Consider the following 25,413-nt stretch of genomic DNA (forward strand, 5'->3'; position numbering starts at 1 on the left):
AAATTTTCCTAATAACATTTGCTACATGAGGCAAACACTGCGATCGAATGACAACAAGAGCAACAACAGCAGCAGCATTAACAAACATCGTCACCTACGCCGGCTGCAGGCAAGTGTGACAGATATATTAACATAAAATGTGTGTGTGTGTGTGTCTGTCTATATGTGTGTGCGTGTGTGTGTGCATCTGTGTATGTATGCGCATCCTCATGGGCGTTGCTGATTTTGTTCCATCGCCTGGTAATTCTAATGCTGCTCAACGTCGTTGCCAGCTGTCGTTGACATCCGCATTGGCATCCGCATCCGCATCCGCAACCACATTTGCAACTGCATCTGCATCTGCATTTGCAGTGTTTGCATTTAGCAAACCAAAAACCTGAGATGCATGATTTTCTTTGGTCAATGCTGCTGGTGATGCTGTTACGGCTCTCTGATGATTTCCCATCAATTTTGACAGCAGCAATTCGTGTCTTGCCAATTCTTTTGGCTGCTTGTTTGTGTTTTGAAGCAAAGCCAAATTGCTTGCCCAATTTTCGATGCAGCCGCCGAGTCATAAAAACTAAGCTGGCATTACTTTTGAATGAGTTGAAGTTGGCTATGTGCACAGTGGCAAGAAATTTTCTTGCCAACTTGCAGTCGCGACCGCATGCCCAACCAAGCGGCCAACTTAATCCCGCATAATCGCACCATTCCCTACTTAGAACAAACGACAATTTCTCGTGTTCAAACAGAGAGAGAGAGAGAGAGAGAGAGAGATTGGAGACCTGAAAATGTGTGGGAGGGAAGTGTGGTAAGGGGGTTGAAGTATGCAGCCGTAAACTGCGGCCAGGCTATTAAATCATGATAATGAAAGCCCTTCGGATCCGGTATGCCAGTGTGTAAATAAAACGGCACTTTGCCTTTTTGTAATCCATTTTCCGTATTTGTTGCTCTCCGTCTTCCCTTACTTATATATCTTGTGAGCTTGTCGTCGTGGTTAACATTCCATTTGTACGCAAAAGAATTTCTATCTCCAACTGTGTGTGTCCTTGAGTGAAAAAAAAAAACCATTTTGCATGAATTAGGATCAGTGGCAACTGAATAACTGAACTGAACCGAAGTTGGCTATGCACAATGCATTGCTTCATTTCTAACCAGCCAATATAAAATTCGATATTTCATTTTATTCGATATTTACGATATATATGTATATATATTTTTTTTTTTAATTTTCTTTTCGATTGTTTAAGACACCAACAGAAAAAAGATTTGTATTTATGTACATGCATTACATTTAGTTTATAATCATTTTGTGTTTTTTTAGATAGCATAAATATTACGCTTAAGTGCTAAAAAAAAAATTATTATTATTATAATATTTAAACTCGTATATCTTTGAAAATGTTTCATTATGCAGCATTTAAAAAGCAACGCAATTTTTTCTTTGTATCTTAATTACAATATTCAAATTCAAATGCAGCAGCAATTTACAATATTTAAAATTAACCGTCGCATATTAATGGCTTCCCATTGAAGGTATATACACAGAGACAAGGCTTTACATAAAAAAAAAAAAAACGATGTTATTTGTAATACGGGAAGGGGTGAAGGGTAAGGGCGTGGGATATGCATAGTTGGGCTAATGGGATTTATGGTACAAATAGAGTAGATATAATAATATCAATAATAATAGCAGTAATCATATTCTGTGGGGGTGAGTGTGTTTTAGTATATGTACTAAGAACTAGGTTTAACTTTAAATAATCACAATTAAATATTGCTAAGGTATACAGCAGCAACAGCAACAGCAGCAGCAGCAACAGCAGCAGCAGCAACAACAGCATCAGCAACAACAGCAATTTGCTTGTTACTGGCGAGCGCGTGCTCCACAAAAGCACATAAATAAAACTATTGTAAAAAATATGTATATTAAAATTAAATCAACAACATAAAAGACGCAGCAAACTAAATAACACAAAAAAAAATATTACAACATCTAAGAGTGTTTGCAAACAAACAAAAAATAATTAAATAAAATTAGATCATAATCGAAATTGTGGACAGAATAAGTATGTACCAAAAAAAAATACATACACGTAAAAAAAGAAAAGAAAAACCAATTTAATAAGTTTTGAAAGTGATAAAATGAAAAATTGCAAAAAAATTATTGACAAAACTGAGAGCCAAGTACTTAGTGGAAATGAACAAAAAAAAAAAAAAACAATTGGACGCCATTGCAACTAGACAAACAGACTTCAACACATAATTGAAACGTTGTTGCCGCCGGCATCGCCACACAACACACGACAACAATCCCGGCCGCCCAACGGACTCCAGCGACTCTCGGCATTGGCGAGAGCAGCTAGGAGCAGCGCCGCTCCAGGAAAGCCGCATATGCACATAGGCTAAAAGGCTCGCTGTAGCGCTAAACATTAGCGTCGCTTCATTACGGCAATGCTGTCGCTGTCGTTGTCACTTTTGTGATGCTGTCGTTAGCACGAAATGGTATAAAAAAGCGCAGGAGCAGCGAACGTTCCTCATTCTGTTCGTCCACCTGACGATCCAAACGCAAGCCAATTTTTTCCAGCCACCAAAGCGGCGAATAATTGTCATCGGTGGGTGTTTCAAAAGTTGATGTTGGTGGTGTTGCTGTTGTTGTTGTTGCTACTGTTTTTGTTGTTGATATTGATTGTGGGATATTGCCAATGTTATATACTCTAATTATTTTACTATTCATAGTCATACGATTCCTATTAATACTTAAATGCTGTTTGGCTACAGTTGTTGCTTGTGTTGCTGCTGTTGTTGTTATTGCTGTAGTTGCCATTGAGCTGCCAGCTAAATTGCCCGATATTAAAGTGGCTGCAGGCGTTGCTATTGTCTCTGCTGTTTGCTCTGTTGAGCTCAGGCCCAGCCTTGGCATGAGCTTTGACCAAAATGTTGTGGTCTCTATTTCTGTTTCTTTTTCGGTTGCTGTTGCAGTTGCTGTTGCTGTTGCATCGATAGATGTTGCTGTTGTGCTAAACGCGGTCGAACTGCTTTCGATAATTGGTGCTGCTGCTATTGTTGTTGTTGTTGTTGTTGTTGGTGATGTTGCTGCTATTGTTGCTGTTGGTGTTGTTGTCGTTGGCATTGTCGTATTGTTGCTGCTCGCGTTGGTCGTTGATTGTTGCTCATGTTGCTTTTGTTGCAGCTGCGGTAATCGCCGCTTGCCGTTAACCAGCTCGTTTATAATGCGCAATTCATGCTCGAAATTAATTTCACTTGCCGGCTTCTCACTGTCACCCTGGCCACCGATTGTATTTGTCATTAAATTTTCACTGGATGCCATATCGTTCAGCACATCCAAGTCACTGTCAGTATTACTGCTGCGGTTGCTGCTGCTGCTGCTGCTGCTACTGCTGCTGCTGCTGCCGCTGTTGTTGCTGCTCTTGTTGCTGCTACTGCTGCTGCTGCTACTGCTGCTGGTGCTACCACTGGCAGCAACATTTCTGGCAAAATGTTGATAATAAAACCGGTCATCATCTCTCTTATTGCCATTGTCATCTTGACGTATGGCAGCAACTTCGGTTTCAGCAGCAGCATCAACAGTGGCTGGTGTTGTTGTTTCTGCTGTTGCTGCTGCTGCTGCTGCTGCTGTTGTTGTTGTTGTTGTTGTTGATATCGATGCTATTGTTGCTCTTGCCATTGATGTAGCTGTTACTGTTGTGGCCATCGTGGAACTCAACTGAACCGGTTGCACTTTCGATTTTTTCACGACGCTTTCATCGATGTCTTGTTCTTCTCCAGGAACTTGCGCCTGGGTCGATGGCAATGTCGTTGTTGTGGGTGACGCCTCAGTTGCTGTTGCTGCTGCTGTTGTAGTTGTTATTGTTGTTGTTGCTGTTGTTGTCGTCGTCGTCGTAGTCGAAGCAGCAGCAGCAGCAGCAGCATCGCCATCATCATCCCATGTTGGAACAATATCCGTTGTCGCTGCATCATCGCCATCTATATCGGCGCTGAGCAGCGGCGAGATGCGACGATGACTGAAAAGTGGCATCATATTTACGCTGCTGCTGCCGCTGCTGCTGCCGTAAACTGGCTGAAAGGCGTCGACCTTGAGCAACTGCTCCAAGTCCGGCTCCGTCTCTGCGTCTGCCTCTGCCTCGGCCTCGGCCTCTGCCTCCGTATTTGCCACTGGCCTCGCATCCGCACTCGAACTTGTCACCAGTTGAACCGTGTCCAGGGACACGCCCACTGGCACAACAATTGCATCGATATTGCCAATATCGCCAAAGGTACCAATGCGGCTGCTGCTGCTGCTGCTGGGTACACTGACGGATGTTGTGCTTGGCAGCGCGTTGCTGGCATCAGCCTGAAGATCTTGAGCATCAGCAGTGATTCGATTGTCTGACTGACGCTGCGTCTTCAGTGCATCATCTTTACGCAATGTTGCTATTGTGGGCGTGGCCGCGGTCGTTGCAGTGGCAATAGCAGTTGCAGGTGTTGTTGCTATTGCTGACGTCGTATTGACAGCATCGGGTTGCATTGACTCGTCGGGAGCGGTGGGAAACTTCTTTTCGAATATATTAAACTTGAGTGGTGCATCCTCGCTGGGCAGCGCCTGGTCCTCGGCACCACTCGGGCTGGTTAGCGTCGATAACGGTTCGCTCTGTATGATCGTACCCAGCGGCAACACGTAGCTCATCTCATCGCTCTCGCTGTCGCTGTAGTCGTAGTCCGTCAAGGGGATTTGGCTGCCACCACTCTCGCCCACCTGGCCCTGTAGCTCCTGTGCCGCCACGTCGGTGGGATTGATATTGATCTGCGGTATGCAGCGATCGTTGTATAGCTTGTGGCCCTGCGGGCAGTTACGGAAGGGCAATGCGAATATTGACTTGGGCATCACTTTTTTTTGTTTCTCCAGCGTACGTTGCTCGTCGGACAGACCCAGCCATGCCTGCCATGCCTCTCCCTGGGCATTGCCCTCGATGGGTCGCGAGGTGATCGGTAGCGCCTCAACTCCTGGCCCCCTCCAGGTGTGCATGTGCAGCGCGGCCAGCGCCAGCAGCGGTAGCAGCAGCCAGCGAACGGATGGTTGTTGCTGCTTGTTGCCTCTCGATGATGATGCCATGACGGCAATCCTGCAGCTCCAGCTCCGCTGCAGCGTTACCAATCCCACAATCCTATTGCACAATCCTATCGCTGCAATCAGAAATGAAACAAAGAGAGAAAAACAAAAACGGATTAGTTTGACTGGTCAAAATGATTTACCCTTGCAGCAAGTGGCAACCAGGTGCTGCTAACCTGCTGTTGCTGCTGTTGCTGCCCCCTGCCCTGTTCTAAATATGCTTTCTGTCCTGCCAATAGCAGCTGTTATTTTCAGTGTGTGGGTGTTTTTGTTTTTTGTTTTCGTTTTTTTTTTCTTTTATTATTATTTATTTTTTTTTTTTGTCGCCTGAGCATCTTTTGTGTGGCATGTGGAAGAATTCCGGTTTATTCTTTGTGTATCTGGGCCGCACACCAAGCGTGGCACCATGGCATAAATTATGGGATTTGTCAATCCAATTCAAATGACAAGCGATAAACTTCATTTACATTCTCTTTGCACTGCAGAGTTCCCCTTTTTGAATTGAATCCACATAACCTGTATATATATAGTGATTCCATGTGGATAAATTGTTGGCCAAAATGTACTAATTATATTGACTAGTCGGATGCTAATCGATATCAAAAGAAGGTGCTCTGATACTCGAGTTTAAAAGTATACTTTAAAGTCGAAGCACTTTTTGTAACATTTTGTGGGCGATGGTCCCACAGTGCGCTGCACGCTGGCGTCGACAGTAGTCATCTCACATGAAGATTATGAACTTGGGCGTCGCTTTAATGTTTGAATGGGTATATTGACGGTGCCACACAAACATAGACAGAGGGTTACATATCATCGGTGTTGTCATAATCAACGGCTACAATAATAATAACAGCAACAACTGCATCAACTTGTTGCTGCCACAGTGCGACAGCAGCAGTCATTGTTGATGTTGCACTTTGCTTAAGCACAAACACACACACTAATGCGTGGAAGACACATAGAGAAACAAGCACGCACAGTGTTTATTTATAGAGAAACAAAAACACACACACACACGACAGAGAGAGAGCGAGGGAGAGAGCGAGGGAGAAAGAGAGAGAGAGAGAGAGACAGAGATAATTTATATAGACACATTCATATATGTATGTAGGTTATCTGCGGGTTCTTAGAATTTATGAGTTCAAGTGTGGCACATGCAGCCGCGGCCTTTCCCATTGCTCTAACTGTTGCACTCAAGTTTATGGCTGCTCCTCGCATTGTTGCTGCTGTTGTCATTATTACTTGTTAATAGCTTTTTAGTGGGCCTGTGTCTGTGCGTATCGGTCATAAAGCTGGCCTCTGCCCTCTTATCCGCCCTTCCCTCCCTTCCCACTGTTGTGCTCTGTGCTCTGCTCTTTTTGGACAGTGCGTGTTGAATGTGCGTGTGAATGTCAAGTACCTCTTTACACACTCACTCGCACACACACACACACACACAGGCATATTTAATATGTGTATATGTGTGTGTGTGTACATATAAAGTATGGTCTTGATAATGTCATAACGGTATTATATAAGACAATGACTTTGACACCCGCAGCATTCCAAAGTGCATTCATAATACATAATTAGTCTAAACAGACCCATGCTTAAAAAAAAAAACAAAACAAAACAAAAAAGTACTGTGGCATGTGGCATGTGGATGCTGGGGTTTCTGTGAGTGAGAGGGATGGGGATGGGGCAGTTAGGGCAGTTGGGGGATTACTGCTGCAGTTGCTTCAATCCATTGAATTGAGCTCTGACAATTGGCAATTGCGCTCACTCGTGAATCCATTCACTTGGCAGTGAGCTAATCCCGATTGAGTAGTGAGTGCATCAGGACAGTCGTCAGCACTTGTGGCTCGGGCATTACAATTGTGCTCCATCCATTCACAATATTCACGCAGAGATACTCATTTTTATATCAACTATTTAATCTATATTTATGAAGCCACCAAAACTAACTTCCTTCACCCACATCCTCATCCTCCATCGGGCTACATCTATTCTAGCTTCAATTTGGTGGCGGTGGCTGTGCCGGACATGAGATAACTGTCCGTTCTCCTGTTTTTCCGCTTTCACATTCTCCCGTTCTCCCTTTCTCCCTTTCTCCCGACTCCCAATCCTGTGTGGGTGCTTGTCACGAGGCATCAACTGTTATTTCAGCGTTTCTGCTTTCTGATAGCCACCGCCTCGCTTCGCCTCGCTTCGCCTCGCCTCGCCTCCGCCCCTCCCCACCGATCGAACTGTGGCCAGCCCAGTTACGTGGTCAGTCAAAAACATGACCAACATCGACAGCCTTTTGTACATACATACATACATACATACATACATACATACATAGATAGATATATGCGATGCCTGTTCTAACCCAATCAAACGCTGAGAAGCTCGTGCCGTATCCTGTGTATCTCGTCTATCCGTTCATCTGTCAGTTGGGCCCCCAAATTGAAATCAACTTCACACGTCGCAAATTTTTAATTTAAAATCAGCAACTGATGTCAATTTGAACCAATGAACTTCGCTCGCCAATCCGTTTGTTCGCTTGTCATACTCTAAGCCCGAATTTTTAAGGGTATATTTGATTTGTGTAATGCTCTTTTCTGCCTCGAACCTAATGACCTGAATCTTCAATATGCATAAGCTGGTTCATGTTATCGCTCTGCAAAGTTTTAAGACGGGCTCGGTTGACAAATCGAGCACACTTAGGTATACCTCGATCTTTGTACTAAACCTTATAAAAGAGTATTGTGCAGTCGGTTACGTGCGAGACAGAGACAGAGCCAGACACTCACACTTATTTCTTTTTGATGTGCTTTGCTTTTTCGGACAACATTTGATGCTTTTTACGCGTGCGATCCCATCTAGGCTATAGGCGGGAAGGGAGCAAAGGAGGTTAGGGTCTTTAGTGGAGACTGGCTTAGGTGGTGGGTGGATGGGTGGCGGGTTGGACATGGTCTTGCTGGATGTTTGCACATACATAATTCTGGGCAACGCACACATTGACATCCTGCTAATACATAACAGCAGCAAACCAGCAACAAAAAACAACAACAAAACAACAACAACAGTAGCAAGAACAACAACATGAGCAGAACACGTAGCAATGGTTTTCGTTTCGTGCTCGCACGTATTCAATTCAATTCAATGACTCAATCCAATCCGGCATCCTGCAAAACATCAACTACACCAGAACAACAAAAAATGTATGAATGCGTGTGTGTGTGTGTGTATGTGTGTGTGTGTGTGTGTGTCTGTCCTGCTATTCATTTGCCATTTTTTATGTGTGCTTCAAATGGTGTCCGCGGAAAGCCACATCCTCGTTCTCCTCAACTCTCCTCGCCCACAAACACCAGCTGTTTTTCGACATGTCCATGCTTTTCAACTGCAGCTATACATCTGCTGTGTGTGTGTGTGTGTGTGTGTATGCATCTGGGCCAAAATCTCTGTCAGCACACACACTTGCTGCTTTATGTTTTTACAATTTTTGCAAAAATTTTACACACTATTTATTTACTTATATGGATGTATGGATGTATTTGCTCATTGGTTTCCGTTTGTTTCTCTTTTCCAGCACTCATTTGGTTTTTCAATTTGGTCAAAAGGTGAGTTAACATGTAGCATTAAGCAAAAAAAAAAAAAAAACAAAATGATTTAACCCAACAAATGTATTTTCTGATTGCCACTGAATATTCGATAAATACGAGCAAAAGCATGGAAAACAGATGCAATTAGCTTACTCAATATATAAACCAAAAACTAAATGAAACACTTGGATAACTCATCAGATTGGGCTTGTTCTGTTTTATACACGATGTGGGGGTTTATATTGCTCAATAGGTGCTGCCCCCCCGAGTGGGTGGTGAGGCAACTACACAAAGTGTAGGCTGTAAACATGCAGCTCGATTGCAGCGTTAGCAATCTCATCGATAGCTAAGCGTTTGCAGTTAGCGAGTGCATTATGTCAGGGTGAATAGATCCCAAGAAACTTGTACTCGTCTACAAAAAAAAAAAAAGAAAAAAAAATAGAAAAAAAAAGAAAAATAAGCACTGGGCATTCAATTACTCATTTGCAAGTAAAGTAGCCCAATTAGCCACAAGTGGCACTGTCGAAAGAGTCCATTGCGGTGGCAATGGCCACTAGAAGTGGCCTATTATGCATTCAGCGAGTAACACAAAGATTAGACGGCGACTATGTCAATGTCTGGTCTAGAATTATACAATCGAACCAAACGAAATCTGGTTTAAGTGTTGTTGTTGTTGTTGTTGCTGTTGCTGTTGTTGTTGGTCTTATTGCCTACGCACGTGGATTATTTCATGCAGCTGTTGTAGCTCCATTTATAGGAACTATTCGTAAGTAGTATCAACCAGTTTTTGGGCTTCAGCCGAATCGTACAAATTGAAAATGCAAAACCGTCAGCAGCACAAATGAAACAAAATACGAAAATACGAAAAATAAGAAGAAGAAATATAAGAATATATATCTTGGCTACGCCGAACATAAAATACCCTTGCAGACCTTGCCAACCTGTCAACCTGTCGACATTGAAATTAAACAACAACAAAACCGACTGATAAATATCAATAATAATATATTAAAAATGTAAGCAAAAATGTTTTTCACATAAGAAGACAGATCGTTCCGATGGCAACGATGTGATATAGTCAAACGATCCGGCCACGTTGCTCTATATATGCTATATATGCTCTACAAGCTGAACGACATAATTATTATACACTGTGTAAGGGTATTTAAAAGTTGAAGTTGCTGCTCCTGCTGTCGATGCGCAACAACAAGAGCAACCACATGCAAAGTGAACGAAGACGAAGAAGAAATAGAGGCAACCACTCCAAGTGGTTCGGAGTAGTTCAGCAGGCAACTGGAACGCAATTTTACACCGATCTTGTGGTATATTTATTACTGATGCGGGCGGTGGTGGTGCTGCCAGCGGTGGTGTCATTTAGTTTTCATAGTCGTTTAACAGCTTTGCCCAGCCACCGCACAGCTACATCAGCAGCAGCAGCAGCAGCAGCAGCAGCAGCAACAACAACAGCAACTGCTGCCAGCTTTACAATCACTCAGCTTGGCAACACACGACGGCAACAGCAACACACCAAAAACAACAGCAACAAAAACAACAACAACAGCAACAACAACAGCAACAACAACAGCAACAACAACAGTCAAGAACGATCAAGCAGCCAAACAGCGGCCTTTACCAATGGCCAAGCAACAGCAACAGTGGACGCCAAGTTGTCGCTGTAACTGTTGTTGTTTACTTGGTGTTGTTGTTGTTTTACTGCTTGCTGTTGTTGCTGCTTGCTGCTGCTTGCTGCTGCCTGCTGCTTGCTGTTGTTGGCAACGCACTTGAGAACCGTTACAGTTCATGCTAAACTACCGGATTATTTAGTGGGTATTAAGTCAGCTATTGAAATTCCTTTAGCCAACTTGACCAAAAGGGGGAAAGTGATGCTGCCGCCGCCAAGTTTGGCTATTTTTAGCCAACTGTTGCCTGTTGGCCGTGGCCCGTTGGCCTGTTGCTATCGCTGTTGCTGTTGCTGTTGCAGCAATTAAAAAAAAGAAAAACAAAAACCAAAAAAAAAACAGACTCCTTAGGCAATCAGTAAATGGATATAATATACGACTACGAGTATTGCTCGCTTCATCGCATATATCAATGAGATCAGCATCATTGTTATTAGCAGCTGAGGAAATAATAGATGCCGATAGATGTCGATAATGTTAAATGTGAAGAATTAATTTGCACATAAATTAACTTTTAGCCAAGAGTAATTAATCCATACATGCGCATTAGCCAAATACATATGTACTTAATTATATGCATAGTATACATTCTTATACACATTGTTGTCGCTGGATCGCATCATTAAATTCAAATTCCACAAAGAACAAAAAAAAAAAAACAAAAACAAGAAGAAAAAAACCAAAGTTAGACTCGTCATTTGGCATTTGGCATCTTTGCAACGATGAACTGCACCAATTTCACAATATTTGCAATATTGCAACTGCAATTGCAGCATTTAACTGACATCATCTCTGTCGTCTCAGCGATTCGATTTAATTGAATTCCAGCAGCACAACTTATCTAATAAATACTTATAAAATGCAAACAATCGCTGCTCATTGTGCGCATTGCGATCGCATCAGCATCGGCATCGGCATCGGCGAGCAACAACAACAACAACAACAACAACAAAATTGTTGCCTATTGCCGGCGAATTGCCGCTAAATGAGGCATGATCGAAGTCTGTCCTCTAGACCTCACATACACATCATAAACAACACACAGCGCACACAAGATTGGAAATTGAAAACTGATTTCCAAACAAGCCGTGTTGCGTGTGAAAAAGGCGTGAGAAACGCAATTACGAGCCGTTTTCAATTACCACGCAGCGTCTGCTAAATGGATGTGCCAGCAGGTGGCATGCCGCATAGCTTGCCTCGCCTCGCCAAGCCAAGCCAAGCCAAGCCAAGCCAAGCCAAGCCGAGCCGAGCCGAGCGGAGACAAGCCGATGCCAATAATCATCGATCACCATTGAAAAACAAATCCAAATGAGAGAAGCCCACTCCAAACGGGACTAGCTGGACTAGCAGTCACCCTGTAAGCGCAGGCACAGATAAGTGAAATTTGAAATTTAATCTGCATTCAATGAATACAGGGTATGACAACCTCAATGTGTGCAAAAAAAAACACACACATCTCGAAAATCAAGCGCAAATGCAGACGTATTGCTCGAGTTTCGTTTTTAGAGTTTCGGTTTCTATCAGTGGTCAGTAGGTTTATTATTGATGGGGATGTTGATTGGGATTGGGGTTGGGTTGGAGGGGAGCAGAGAGGAGCACAACATTTGAATGGCTGCAGAGAAAGAGATAGAGATAGAGCTGGTGTTGAAAGACAGACATCAAGCAACTAGCCTGATTGCGTGTTGCGTGTGTGTTGTGTGTTGTGTATGGCTGTGGGTGTGCCTACTCTGTGTGTGTGTGTGTGTGTGTGTGTTGCTGTTGCTGTTGCTACTTACAATAAGTTGGCACAGTCTTTCGTAAACAGAGAGTCACTGACATGAACTGATGTTTGTGTGTGTAGCTCTGAAATGCGCACGCAGACGCGTGCCGAATTCATAAAAACGCATTCGAATCGATTTACATTTAGTCGCACATAGGCCAGCCAAAAACCGGCTGAACGTCGAACGAGGCACGAAATTGAGCTCAAACAAAATTAAAAGGTAGCAACAAACCACAGCAGCAGCAAATACAGCAACAACAAGCAACAACAACAAGCAACAACAGCAACAAACCACAGCAATCGCCATCGCATAGAGGCCAAAAATCAAACAATACTCTCCCTCTCTCTCTCTCTCTCTCTCTCTCTCTCTCTCTCTCTCTCTCTCTCTCTCTCTCTCTCTCTCTCTCTCTCTCTATCGGACCTGTCCCGCCATTTGCATAGGAATCCCCTTAGAGTGGGAGAGGCAGCAGCTTAGTCTGATATATGGAGCAGTATCTTCTATCTTCTATCTAAGAAACGAATTGAAATTCCTTTCAATAAAGATTATAAATTATTGCTTTCAAGCTGACAAGCGACAATTTAAATGAGAGAGTCGGCATACCTGGCAATGTGTTAGGGCAACTTTTGGCAGTTGCTTGGCTCATATTGTTATTGTTTTCGAGTTTTTATCTGCGTGGCTTTCCACAATACACAATACACAATACACACTCACAAACACAGACACACTCAGACACACACTCACACACACTCACACACACACTCACACACACACACACACTCACACACACACACACACACTGAACACAGAGTTCGAAATTCGTAAGCGTAAAAATGTTGTGGCATCAAATTTGTTGCTGATTGTGGATTGTTGTTGTTGCTGATTGCTTTGCATGTGCTTTTCATTTTGGCTCCTGCCTCACTTCATTCATATAGCCAAAATAAAATTCGAAATTCGTTTGGAGCAAATCAAGTGCAAAGCAAATGGAAGAGGTCATGGCTGGAGATGACCCCCCGCTATCAACGCCATCAGAGGCCTCCTGCCATCTAGCCCCAAAAAGGTTGTCTCTAAGAGAACCTGAAGCTGCCTCAATCTGTTGCCAGTTGTATTAACAAAACCAATACCATCAGCAGCAGCAGCAGCAGCATCAGCAGCAGCACCAGAACCAGCAGCAGCACCAGAACCAGCACCAGCACCACATCTCTCTGCCATTGTACTCGCTGTTATATTTACAAAACACTCCTAAGACAGCAGCGTTTGTTTACTTTCCCAAAACGAAATGTATCTCTCGTCACCCAGTTAGCCCGGCACAGGTGTCTGCCAGCCTGTAAAGTGTATCTTTGTATCGCTGTTCTTAATTACCACAACATTTCAAGCACTTTGCCATTTTCTCCACCCCTCAATTTGTTTATGTTTTCCACTTAACAGTTTTTAATTTGCGCATTATTCGACAAGTCGGTGGAAAACTATTTGCAAAGCAGCCGAAACGCAATTAAAAATGTCAAAATATTTCCCATTCACTCACTTGGATTATATTCATGTATAACTATATATATATATAGTTATATATAGTTGGATGATCTAAGGTGTTAATTCGAGCAGCAATTTAGTGTATCCAATGAGTGCAAGGTCGATTTCTGTAGCTGTTTCAGTATCTGTTTCTTTTTTTCCCTTCAATTTGTATTTCAAGCCGAACTTGCATTAAACATTTTACACAATGCACCAAAATATTAAAAAAAAGAACACACACACAGTGACAAAAAAAACAATAACAATAACAATAATAAACACAAAAAGTAACCGTTTAGTAAATGATTGTTTTTTGGCTCGAAATTTTTTGAAAATGTTTGTGTAGGGCGCGTTGTATGACTTGTTTGGCTAGAGATCTGAATGCAGACTGAGTAGAAAATACACAAAATTTTCGTATCAACTAATAGACATACAAATCGCCGAGAAGACGTCGACGCTGCTGCCGACGCCGACGCCGACGCCGACGACGACGACGACGGCGACGACGACGAGCCAGCAAGAAACCAAAACATTCGCTGAGAGCGGAAAAATAAATAAAGAACTATACAGCGAGAGACAGAGAGAGAGAGACAGAGAGAGACAGAGAGAGAGAGACAGAGAGAGAGAGAGGGAGAGAGAGGTGCAGAGCAAGAGAGAGCTAGAGAGCGAGAGAGAGAGCGCGAGAGAGCGACAAAGATAGATACACATGTAAGTTGAAATTGCCAGAGAAGCAACAGACAACAAACAAACTGAGCAGGCGACAGACGGATGAGCAGCCGGGTCAAAGAGAAAAAGATAAGCTTATGCAACTTGGCTAACAAGAAGCCGCTGCAGCACTGCAACAGCAACAGCAACGGCAACAACCCGGAGCTCGGAGTGGCAAACAAGCGCAACAATTTATGGCCACGATATCGGCGATTGTATATGATCGTATCATGCTATATTGAATAGATGCTTGAAGAATTCTCGCTGCCTGTGGCAGTTGCCATTTGGCGGCAAATCAGTTGCCACTTGTGAAATGCAACGATCCTTGCCACACACACACACACACACAAACCACCGAGCAACTAGATAAACAAACAAACACACACACAGACAGAGCAAAGCGGACATAGCGGATTTGAATTGGTGTGCAGAGTGCGGAGTGTGGAACGTGGCCAGGTAGCAACTTGTCGCTTACCTGCGCAGTCATTGCAGCCTTGATCCACTCCAGCGCAGCCACAAGAACGCTGAACGCTGGCAGACACAATTGTTACAGTTACGCACACTGCGAGAGAGAGAGAGAGAGAGAGAGATCACGCGAAAGTGAGTGAGAGAGAGAGAGAGAGAGATCAGCTGGAATGCGCGTACGTGCTGCGTCCTTGCATTGTATGCCCAACTGATTCTGTGGCTGTTATCGCAACACCAGCAGCAAGGTGAAAAGTATCTGAGAAATGTATCTGTATCTGTATCTGTATCTGTATCTGCATCTGTATTTTGGCCGTGTGTGCGCACACTGATAGCTGGCAAACAAGAAAATTGCACCTTGATACGATTAATTGCCATGCAACGTACTTGATCTGGCCAATCTGGTATTATTGTCGGCTTGCGTTGCATGCAGCGTGCGTCCGATAGATAAGCCAACTGAACTGAACGCAGCTCATCAGCAGCTCTAAATCCGCTCAATCAGACGGAACTGCATTCTGCCCTTAAGGGCGGCACTCGATAACAGATCGTCGATGCATCGATCGGAATGCCAAATGATATATTGATATATTAATCTAATCTTGCCAACAAATTGTTTATCTGTCTATCGTTTTGTCATGTTGTGTTACACTCTTCTCACTTGTCTCGCCTATTGATAACTTATCCAAAATGTTGCCTAATAACTTAGATGCTTATTGCTATTCAAGATAGGCTGGCTGGCTGTCTGGCTGGCTGGCTGGCTGGCTGGCTGTCTGAGGCAGATTAAAGCAAGTTTTTGTTGATAAAACTATTCAAATCACTTCGAAGACGACATTCTTCACACTATCACACAGACATGCATGAGTGTTGAGGCCAGAACATCGTTGAGTCGGGCTTTTCCGGCTACTTATCAGCAGATAAGGCAGCAACGATCTGTTATCGCTGCTTACAGGTGTATCTGACAGATACATATGCCAAGCATATCTATCTGCGTCTGAGATACTAAGAACATAACATAGGTCAGTGCTTGAATAAATCCCCTACTCTCTCCAACCGCTGCTACCTATCTCGACTGACAGGGCTCCAACGCTTATCTCGACCCGATTCTGCAGCCGATTCGATTTGAAGGTCTTCACAGCACAAGCTGCGTCGCTTTGCTGTTTGCAATTCAATTAACACACTCAATGCCAGACGCCGCTTATTGTTGCCATTGCTGTTGTTGTGGTTGTGAGCTACAATTGCAAGATCAGCATCATCAGCAGCAGCAACAGCAACAGCAGCAGCAGCAGCAGCAGCAACAGCAAACAGTCAACTGACAAATGACAACAAGCAGCAGCCAACAATCCGTGTTTAGTTTAGCTGCAGCTCGTCTGTATTTGCATATACATATCTGCCAGATATGGGCAGCTTACGTGCACATAAATCGGCGGGCTTTATGATCATTGCTGGTGCTGCTGTTGCTGCTGCTGCTGTTGCTGCTGTTGTTGTTGCTGGCTTGTTTAATGCTCACGGGCGTCTGTGGTTTATCAAAGTGTTAGACTGCCGCTGTTGCTGCTGTTGCTGCTGCTGCTGCTGCTGCTGGTCATTGTCTGGCCAAATTCTAAAGATAGACAGCGTACAAAGCGCTGCACAAACAAAAAACAACAACAAGAATAACAAAAACAACAAGTGCATGTGAAACAAACTTTACACATGCCCATGTGTGTGTGTGTGTGTGTGTGTGTGCTACTGAGACTACCTCACAAATGGATAGCGTCTAATTGCATGCAACAGAAGCAATGAGAGTGCGCAACGCTCTGAGGGCCGACCGATAAGCATCGATAAGGTCGACTGGAGACACATAAATTTTCTTAGGCTACTGCCAGACATCTAGACAGAGAGAGAAAGATAGAGATAGAGAGAGAGAGAGAGAGACACAGACAGAGAAGCCAAAAAATAGACGGACAGTAGTCAACTTGACGATAAGTTTGGCGTCCATCAATTCGGGCGCTAACAAATGGGTCCCAAGTGCATTATTGGGGGCCAATCTAAGACCAGTAGCTAAAAATAATAAGTCGATGCGTATATATACATGTATATATGTATATATATGTATATGTTTATATATGTACTTGTTTAACAAGCAACATTTGACTGGCATTCAGCAAGAGGCATAATTGTATTTATACGCACTTTACGACCGACCCACTCATCCCCTCCTCCCCATCGAACAGTCTTCATAGTAATATCATTGAAAACTTAAGAGTGTCATTGTGGGGGAAACAAGAAGCAGTATAAGGCTCATCTTATACCCTTCCAGAGGGTATATCAATTTGATCAGTGAGCAAATAAATGTTTGACACGCATCATGTAGGATCATCAACGGACAACTAACTTCTCCAAATGATTAACAACATTTGAATGCGTACAAGGGTATTTAAGCGTCGGCTATCGACTATCTCTTGTTTTTATGATTACAACAGTTAAAGCTTTGTAGCGCACACAGAACGACACAGAGAACAGAATGACCAGAACTGAATTGTTGTCTTGTATGGGTTATGTCGGTTATTTGTAGGCAATCGACCAGATGGAGGGGAAGAGGGTTCGATATTTGTGGGCTGTGGGCTAACAGAGCGTATGACGAGTGAGACGCAAACATAAAATGCCCGACCAATTAGTAGATTTAGTAATCATAAAAAGCAAACACACACATCCACACACACAAAGTCGTAAATTGAAATGCCCATATTGTCAACTTTTTTGGCAACATGCGGTTTTTGCGGCCTTCCCGAAACCGGAACTGAAACTGTAACTGGGACTGGATGTGGATGTGGATGTAGATGTGGATGTGGAATTACCAAGAGCGCACAGAAAAAGAAAACAGATAGTGAATTTGGGTCTCTCCCGGTTCCGGCCTTGGGGCCAAACCAAACACCTACTTAAAATGTATGCCAACAAATGTTGCCTTCCCTCCAGCAACACTTCATCTCTCTCCACAAAGCCCGCAAAACAGATAAATAGACAACAACAAAAAAAAAACCCATACCCGCACTACATTTGTGAGCAGTGTAGCCAATGCCAACTTCCCCCCCTACCATCCATCCCCACCCCCCGCCGGCTTGCATAGGTTGCATAGCAATCATTTGAAATTGGCTAATTAAAATAAGCAGCGATTGCATTGATGAAATGCATTCCGAACTATCGAAAATTAAATCAAATACAATTTCATGTTTTATGAAATTCTATTTTGTATTCAACCCACATTGTTTTTCTCTGTTTTGTTGTCTGTTGCTGCGGCTCGTTGGTGTTGGTGTTGGTGTTGTTGTTGTTGTTTGTTGTTTGTCGTTTGTTGCCTAAAATTCCATTTAGCAGTTTTGTCAATTGTTTTTAGTTTTTGTTTATGTAATTTTCGCAACGAATGCGCACTTAAAGCGCAAGCAATCAACACACAGGTTCGTGACAAGTCATTGAAGAAAAAAATAAATATAATCAAACGAAAAAAAAAGAAAAAAAAAGAGAAAACAATTGTTTATCAGTTACTCGGGTTGTATTTGTTGCCTGCTGGTGTTATTTATTTATTTATTTATTTTTTGTATTTTTTTTTATGAAATTTCGTACGCATAGAGCGCAGAATTCAAGGCCAAACCTTCATTTGTGCTACTTTTGATGTCTGAATTTTTTTTTATTTATTTTTTTTTTTTGTTTGGTATATTTATTGCTGTCTTTGTGGGCGGCATAATAGGCAAATGGACGGGACAGGCTGGGTTGTGTTGTGTTGAAATCGATTTTCAGATTTCAGATTTCAGATTTGAGACGTTAACAACGAATCTGGATTGGGCCGCACTCGAGTTGAAGAAGAATCTGCATGTATCTCAATTTCTGTGGCAAGATTTCTATTTGCTTAGCATGTGAAAGTTGCCCACTACAATTAACTGATAGGGTGCTTCACACTCAAATAAGTATTCATGAGTGTCGATTCGAGTGGATAACTAAAAAACAAACAAAAAAAAAACGGCTATCTATTTGACGAAACAATCGAAAACTTGACAACATAAGTTACGAGTACTTTGTATCCCGATGCCAATCAAATCATTTAGCGGGAATTCATATGCATGATTGAGAAATGTGGAGGAATGAGAGGAATGAACTGAGCAACCTCGTAAGCAGTGTCAGCCCATTATTTGCCACTTAAATCAGTTCACCTGATAACAACTAGCTCGGGCTCCAAAACAAACTGCTCACAATTGATGTGCGAGATTCTGGCTTGGCATTATCGCAGCCCCAACCTGCAGGGAGCAAATATCAACATGATTCCTTATCAATTGGAGAGTTTGACTACGATATACCCTGAACCCAAGTCTATACCTATCAGAAGTGTGTATAAATACGCAAGTGTGTGTGTGTTCATATGCATGTAATGTGGCAGATATGAATATATAATGATATTATGCATACAGATCATCTGTATTGTTGTTTCAACGGGAGATACATTCTTGATTGCAAAGATACATCTTTAAAATTGTGGCATTTATTGTAATCGGATATCGATAAATATATAGATATATATATATATATGCGATTAACTTGATCTGCGCGGGATAAATGGAAACTGAAATTTAAAATTTGATGTTTCTAGCTATTTTAATTTCTAAATCACGCTGATCACGCATATATATATATATATATATGTGTGTATATATATGTGTTGTGGATGTGTCACTACACATAATTGTTGTCGCTCGTGTTGTCACGCACTGTCAGCTCTCTCACACATATCGCACGTGGCAATATATATATATATATACTCTACACACAACCACTCCCTCTGCGCGCGCAACAAAACACACACACTACAAATACAGCGCGCGCCACTCTCTCACATATCCTCAATAATAAATAGACACACACACTCGCACACACACGCACACACACACACACACACACACACAGAGAGAACACACTCAGGGAAATGACGATTCACAAAATATATATTTTTGTGTTCACACTCAATTAATGCCAATTGACTGCAAAATTGCAAACACCTTTGACACGTTTTCATTTGCCATGTGAAACAAATGGAAATGTGCAAGCGATTCATCTATGTGTGTGTGTGTGTGTGTTTGCGAGTGTGTGCGAGTGTGTGTGTCAATTTATTATTGAGGACATTTGACAGAATGGCACTCGCTGTATTTGTAGTTAGTTAGTTTTGTTGCAACCGCAGAGGCAGTAGTTGAATGTAAAGTAAATCAATAAATAAATTGCCACATGCAAAATTCATGAGATAGCTGACAATACGTAACAACAACAGCAACAACAATAACATGAATAGTAACATCAACAACAAATATATATATACATATATATATATATATATATATATGTATATCAATAACCCAAACGAACAACAGCAGCCACAGCAAATTATTGACATTTTGAAAGCAATTGAACTTTTACGCATAAATTTAGTAAAATTGTTGGCGAAAAAAATAAATGAAATTTAAATAATAAAATTTAAATAATCTCGCATTGTGCTCGGGTTCGGGTTCGGGTTCGGGTTCGGGGGCAACGGAGTCAAATTGAATTAAATGTAGCTGCTTAATTGATAAATAATTGTTATTGTTATTACATTAAATGGCTTGGACTCATGCCACGAACTGCCAACTACACAACAAAAACAAAAATAAAATACAATTAAAAATATATTCTTTCATTTCCGCTTTACTTAAAACTTGTTGAAACTTCTCAGTTGTTAGAATGTACTAAATAAAAGAATTGTTATTATTGGTATTATCTAAATGATCTTCTAGTAGTCATCACACAGTCTATTTTCGATTTAAATCAATTGTAAAGCGAAGATATACCGACGACCCCCATCTGCCTACACCCATGTCTGATGGCAATGATAAACAGCAATTGGCTACCTTTCGATTTGAAACTTATCGACCATTGACTTATGCAGATTACCAAATATTCAAATGAGTTGATTTGTAATCGTAGAAATTGTTTGAGCAAAGTTTCGCCAACTCGCAACTTGTCGCACTTCCGCTGCGATTGTCTTCTTCTTCTTCTGCATCTGCTTCTTCAACTAATGTTTTCATTTTTTAAGTCTTTAACTTCTGTTGCTGTTGTCACATTCACATTCTATTTCTATTTGTGACATGCAAATGACTTATGATGCGGTAATTATAAAATCGTTTGAACTTGTCACAGATTTGTGTGATCTTGCAGCACAATCCGCAGTCCAGGGGCATGAATGATGAGGAAGAGCAACCGTTGAGGCTGTGTGGCTGTTGAAAGAGGGGATTCAATGATCTGTATGACTGGTCGTCTTGCTGTTGGTTGGTCTGTTATCTCTGGTCTCTGTCACTGCTTGGGTTGTTGTTGCGCTATTGCTTCCGGGTGTGGCGTTTGCTGCTCTGAAAAGTTGAAGCCACCTTCGTCGTTGGCGGGGAGAGGTTAAGAATAAAACTGCGTGGTTGGCATAAATGTTGTGCAGGGTACAAGCAATTAGGCATGCAGCACTGGTAAATCCAATTAAATGCAAATCCACCCGTCCTTCCCCCATCCTCCCATTCCCCCACATCCAACTCATGCATTAAGGTTGAGCTTGAGCTCGGGTTGAGCTGTGGTTGCTTCGTTGGTTGGTTAACCCCGTTAGTGGCAAATTTCGACAGCACAGCGAACTCGAACTCGAGCTTGAAGCTCGAAGTTCCGAATCGACGCAACATTTAAAATTCATTATGTGTTCGCACAGTGTTTTTGTTGTTGTAAGCGATTTAATTTTAATTAAAATTATATGAGCGCAATTGAAATGTTATTGAACCAATTGAACAGCGTCGAATCATTAATTTGGATCTTGTAATATTTATTTCAATGCACAGCAGCAGCAGCAGCAGCAACAACAACAACAACAACAACTGTCAATAGCAACAGCAACAACGACAATATTGACAATATTTATGCGCACCGAAATATTTCGGGGCAGTCTCGTTATTTATGGCAATTGCGATAAAGAAACAGTCGCATCGTGGAAAAGCTCTGCCCGCTCTGAAATGCATTTCCAGCAGAAACGAGCACGTAAACAGTTGTGTTTAATCAACTAAAACAGCAGTGCGAAAAAAATTAAAAAATTACATATAAAAATATATACACATTTATGCACAAAACAAAACCAAACAAAATAAAATAAAATTAAATGCTTACGCAATTCAATCAAAAGGGAAGCTTACCCATTCACAATCAGCACTTAACCGCACCCCGCACCCCCTACACCAATCACCCCCCTGCCTGGCCCAAACTTTTTGCCTGCAAGCGATGAGCTATGCCAACTGCAACTGCAATATTTATGCAATTTATGGCTCGAAAATTATCAGCGCGAAATACGCGAGCGTAACAAATTAACAAAAATCGAAAAAAAAAATATATTATATATATATATATGTGTGTACTCACCCCAAGGCAGGCGACATATATGTCAAATGAAAACAGGAATAACAAATGCAACGCCAACAGTTTTTTAATATGATTATTTTTTTTCTTCTTGCGCTTGTGATAGGTGGACGACAATCCTTGCACAGGATGTGAATACTCCGCGCTCCCCTCTGCCTTCACTTTGAGCTCTGCTGCAACAATAAGAATATTCAATTAAAGTAACGTTGGCTATTCGAACAGGCAAGTTCAATGGGAAAAAATAATTACAATAAGCTCAACATTAATATTCAACATTGAAATAAGCCCGAGCAAGACTCAATTAAAGTACGTTTTTTTTTTTAGAGCAATTCTGCACTTTTGATTGGAGTTTGCTATTATTCTTGAAGATTTATTCAAAAAGGGAACCAAAATCTTTGAACTCATTCATTCATCAAAGCATTCAACGGATGATTGCCAAAGCTTCGCGTCTAGCAACTTTTGCCGCAATTTGTTAATCGTAAGCTTATGTTTAAAAGAACATGAGGCATTTTTGTAAATGCGTACCCACAAAATGAGGCTGTAAGCTTCAAACGCTTCAAACGCAAATGTTATGCTGGTTGTTGCTGGGAGGAAGTGGGAAGTGGGAATTGTGGGCGTTTGGCCTATCAAGATAACCCTTTGCACAAGACCTTGAGTGGAGAATTCCAGACACACAGCATCACAGTTTTATTATATTATGGTGTATTTATTTTTTTTCTTTTTTTTTTACATTAAATTCAAGTTGAGAATAACAACAACGAGAACGACAAATTCGAGCGGCGATTAAAGTGGTTATACAGTATTACTGAGTATTCTGCGGGGCTATCTGAGGATGATTTATTTTTTTTTTTTTTCGACTGGGGCTGAAAGTCCAACTCGCTACTGGAGACCTTGAATAGAGCTTTAAGCACTGGGTCTCGTTTCCATTCGCCGCTTGCCATTCGCCATTCGTCATTTGACATTTGACATTTGCTGGAAAATTTCACCCATGTGCTGGGGCAATATTTTTTTCCATTTCAATGTAACATTCATTCACTGTAACAAATCCAGTTATTTGTTGAATTTGACAGTTTAATTGTACGCCTCGATGAGCCTTCGCCTGGATCGATTGCGAATACCCCCCGACCAACCTTCCCCCCTCCCCACACACACAGACACACACAACTAAAAAAAAATGGACTCCCCCCCCTTCGTAACTGATAGACCCCGCCTTCGCCTCCTTCGCACATCCTTATCATACGCAATGAGTTTTTTGTCTATTTCAATCTGTGATGTTGCTTTATTTTCGTTTCGATGCTGTTGATTTGAAAATCAAACAGGTTTGTCCCATTCAAGTTGTACAACATTTTCGGGCCGCAGGCAAGAAACATTTAGACCAATTCGTAAGGGACGCCCGCACAAAAAAAAAAAAGGGATTCGTTTGCAGCCAATCTGTGCGAAACAGCAGCGAATTGCAATCAAATTGTGTTTTATTGTAGAAACATTGAAACAATAAAAGTAAAATTTGCATTCAGACAACAAATTTCTATGTCGTCAATGAGTGGACACCAGATTTTCAGGTTCCCCATTGTTGTTGTTGATGTTGTTGTTGTTTTTGTATTTGTTTTTGTTTATGTTTGTGTTTGGGGAAGGGAAGGGTTAGAGCTGTGGGCCACATTGGTGAAAACTTGTACCAAACACACAACAAGATACAGCGCCATAAAAACAGCAAAGCGCAAATCAAGAAAGATAATAAAAATTGAACAATAAAAGAGAGAAAAAAAAACAAGAAGGCAAAAACAACAGTAACAGTAACATCAGCAGCAACAGCAACAGCAGCAGCAGCAGCAAACAACAAGCTAAAAATGCCGTCAAATGCCAAAAACACGTTTAAATGTCAAAATGTAACTCCGCAGACGGCAACAACAGCAACAGCAGTAGCAGCAGCAAGAGTAACAACAGCAGCAGCAACAACGACGACAACAACAGCAACAGCAACAACAACTGCAACAGCTGCAGTCGATGAGGCGCCGCTAAAACAACAAAAATCAAATTAGCGCCAAGCAATGTCGCCGCTGTCCAGCGCTGACATCGTTGTCGACGTCGACGTCGACGTCAACGTCAACGTCTGCGTCAGCTTCCAGTTCCAGACTCTTGCAATCATCTTTCATTTGTGTCGTCTTCTTATTAATTTTTCGGCATTTTTGGCGTCTCTTTTTATTGCCGTTCATAATTTGCGCTTATGCATAAATAAAAAAAAAAAATTAAAAAACCAAAAGACAACAACAACAACAACAAGCACAACAACAACAAAAATAAACATGTTTAAATTAAACGCAAAATGTTGTACTTGTTTTCTACTGCTGGCAATAAAACCACGACACGCTAACAAAAACAAAAACAACCAACAACCAGCATGCAGCAAGCGGCAAGCAGCAGGCAGCAATCTAAAATAAAAAATAAATTATTATTATATCATTATAGCCAAGTGCGTTAACGTTTATGGGCAATGAAAAACTTTTCAAGCCAGCTGCAGTGAAAGGATAACTCAAGTGCGAAACCCCAAAAGATTTGAAAGCCGTTCATGGATGGCATCGATGGCAGCGTAGGCTGGCTGGCAATCAGTCGAATAAATCTGAGTTGCAGCACATAAAACACTCATATCAAACAAAACAATCCATTTATCAGTCCCAGCCACAGACTTGTCATATTTCACAAATGGCTTGAGACACTGATCGTTAATTGTTTACAATTCGCTTACCTCGATTCTCTGTGCTCTTTATCTATTTTCACAACGTATGCAAAACTGTTCTCGTGATTGTTGCCACAGCATTGACAATCTGTTCCCTCCAGCTGTTCCCAGGTAAATTTACAAATTGTAATCAGTTTAGCTGTTTGCAGACTGTACACAAAACTATTATACAAAAACAGTTTGCCAGATTGTCCTTGACATTGACAATCTGTTCCCTCCAGCTGTTCCCAAAACTATCTCATCTTTTTACATTTTGTTCAAAAGTGTTACCATAACCATAAACAGCATTAACTGCTGTTCCCAAGACTGTTCTCCAGTCTATATCTGCTCCTGTCCAAAATGGGGAGAATTCTCTGCAATCATTATCATTATCAACGGACATAAGGATGCGGCTTCATACAGAGATGTAGTTATATAGCTATACATCTATATATATACATACATACATCTATATACTAGCTATAGCTTTGGCTTTGTAAAAAGTCGCACA

At 41.8% G+C, this 25,413-nt stretch overlaps 2 protein-coding genes across 2 annotated transcripts in view; one reads left to right on the plus strand and one right to left on the minus strand.

Annotated features, from left to right (window-relative positions):
- The window catches only part of LOC6564893 (chaoptin), a 114,214-nt gene that overhangs the window by 48,353 nt on the left and 40,448 nt on the right, over positions 1–25,413 (plus strand). The window contains exon 2 of the mRNA XM_001991771.3: positions 8,643–8,673. The gene's annotated coding sequence lies outside the window, so the exon portion shown is untranslated. The remainder of the gene's footprint in view (positions 1–8,642; positions 8,674–25,413) is intronic.
- Positions 1,434–25,413, minus strand: part of LOC6564899 (protein folded gastrulation) — a 32,106-nt gene continuing 8,126 nt past the window's right edge. The window contains exons 2-4 of the mRNA XM_043216063.1: positions 22,196–22,365; positions 3,863–5,163; positions 1,434–3,598 (exon numbers count right to left, since the gene is read on the minus strand). Coding sequence (XP_043071998.1) covers positions 2,426–3,598; positions 3,863–5,092 — 2,403 coding nt within the window. The 5' untranslated portion in view covers positions 5,093–5,163; positions 22,196–22,365 and the 3' untranslated portion in view covers positions 1,434–2,425. The remainder of the gene's footprint in view (positions 3,599–3,862; positions 5,164–22,195; positions 22,366–25,413) is intronic.

Source organism: Drosophila grimshawi, unplaced genomic scaffold (genome assembly GCF_018153295.1).
Source record: "Drosophila grimshawi isolate 15287-2541.00 unplaced genomic scaffold, ASM1815329v1 contig_848, whole genome shotgun sequence".
NCBI lineage: Eukaryota > Metazoa > Arthropoda > Insecta > Diptera > Drosophilidae > Drosophila > Drosophila grimshawi.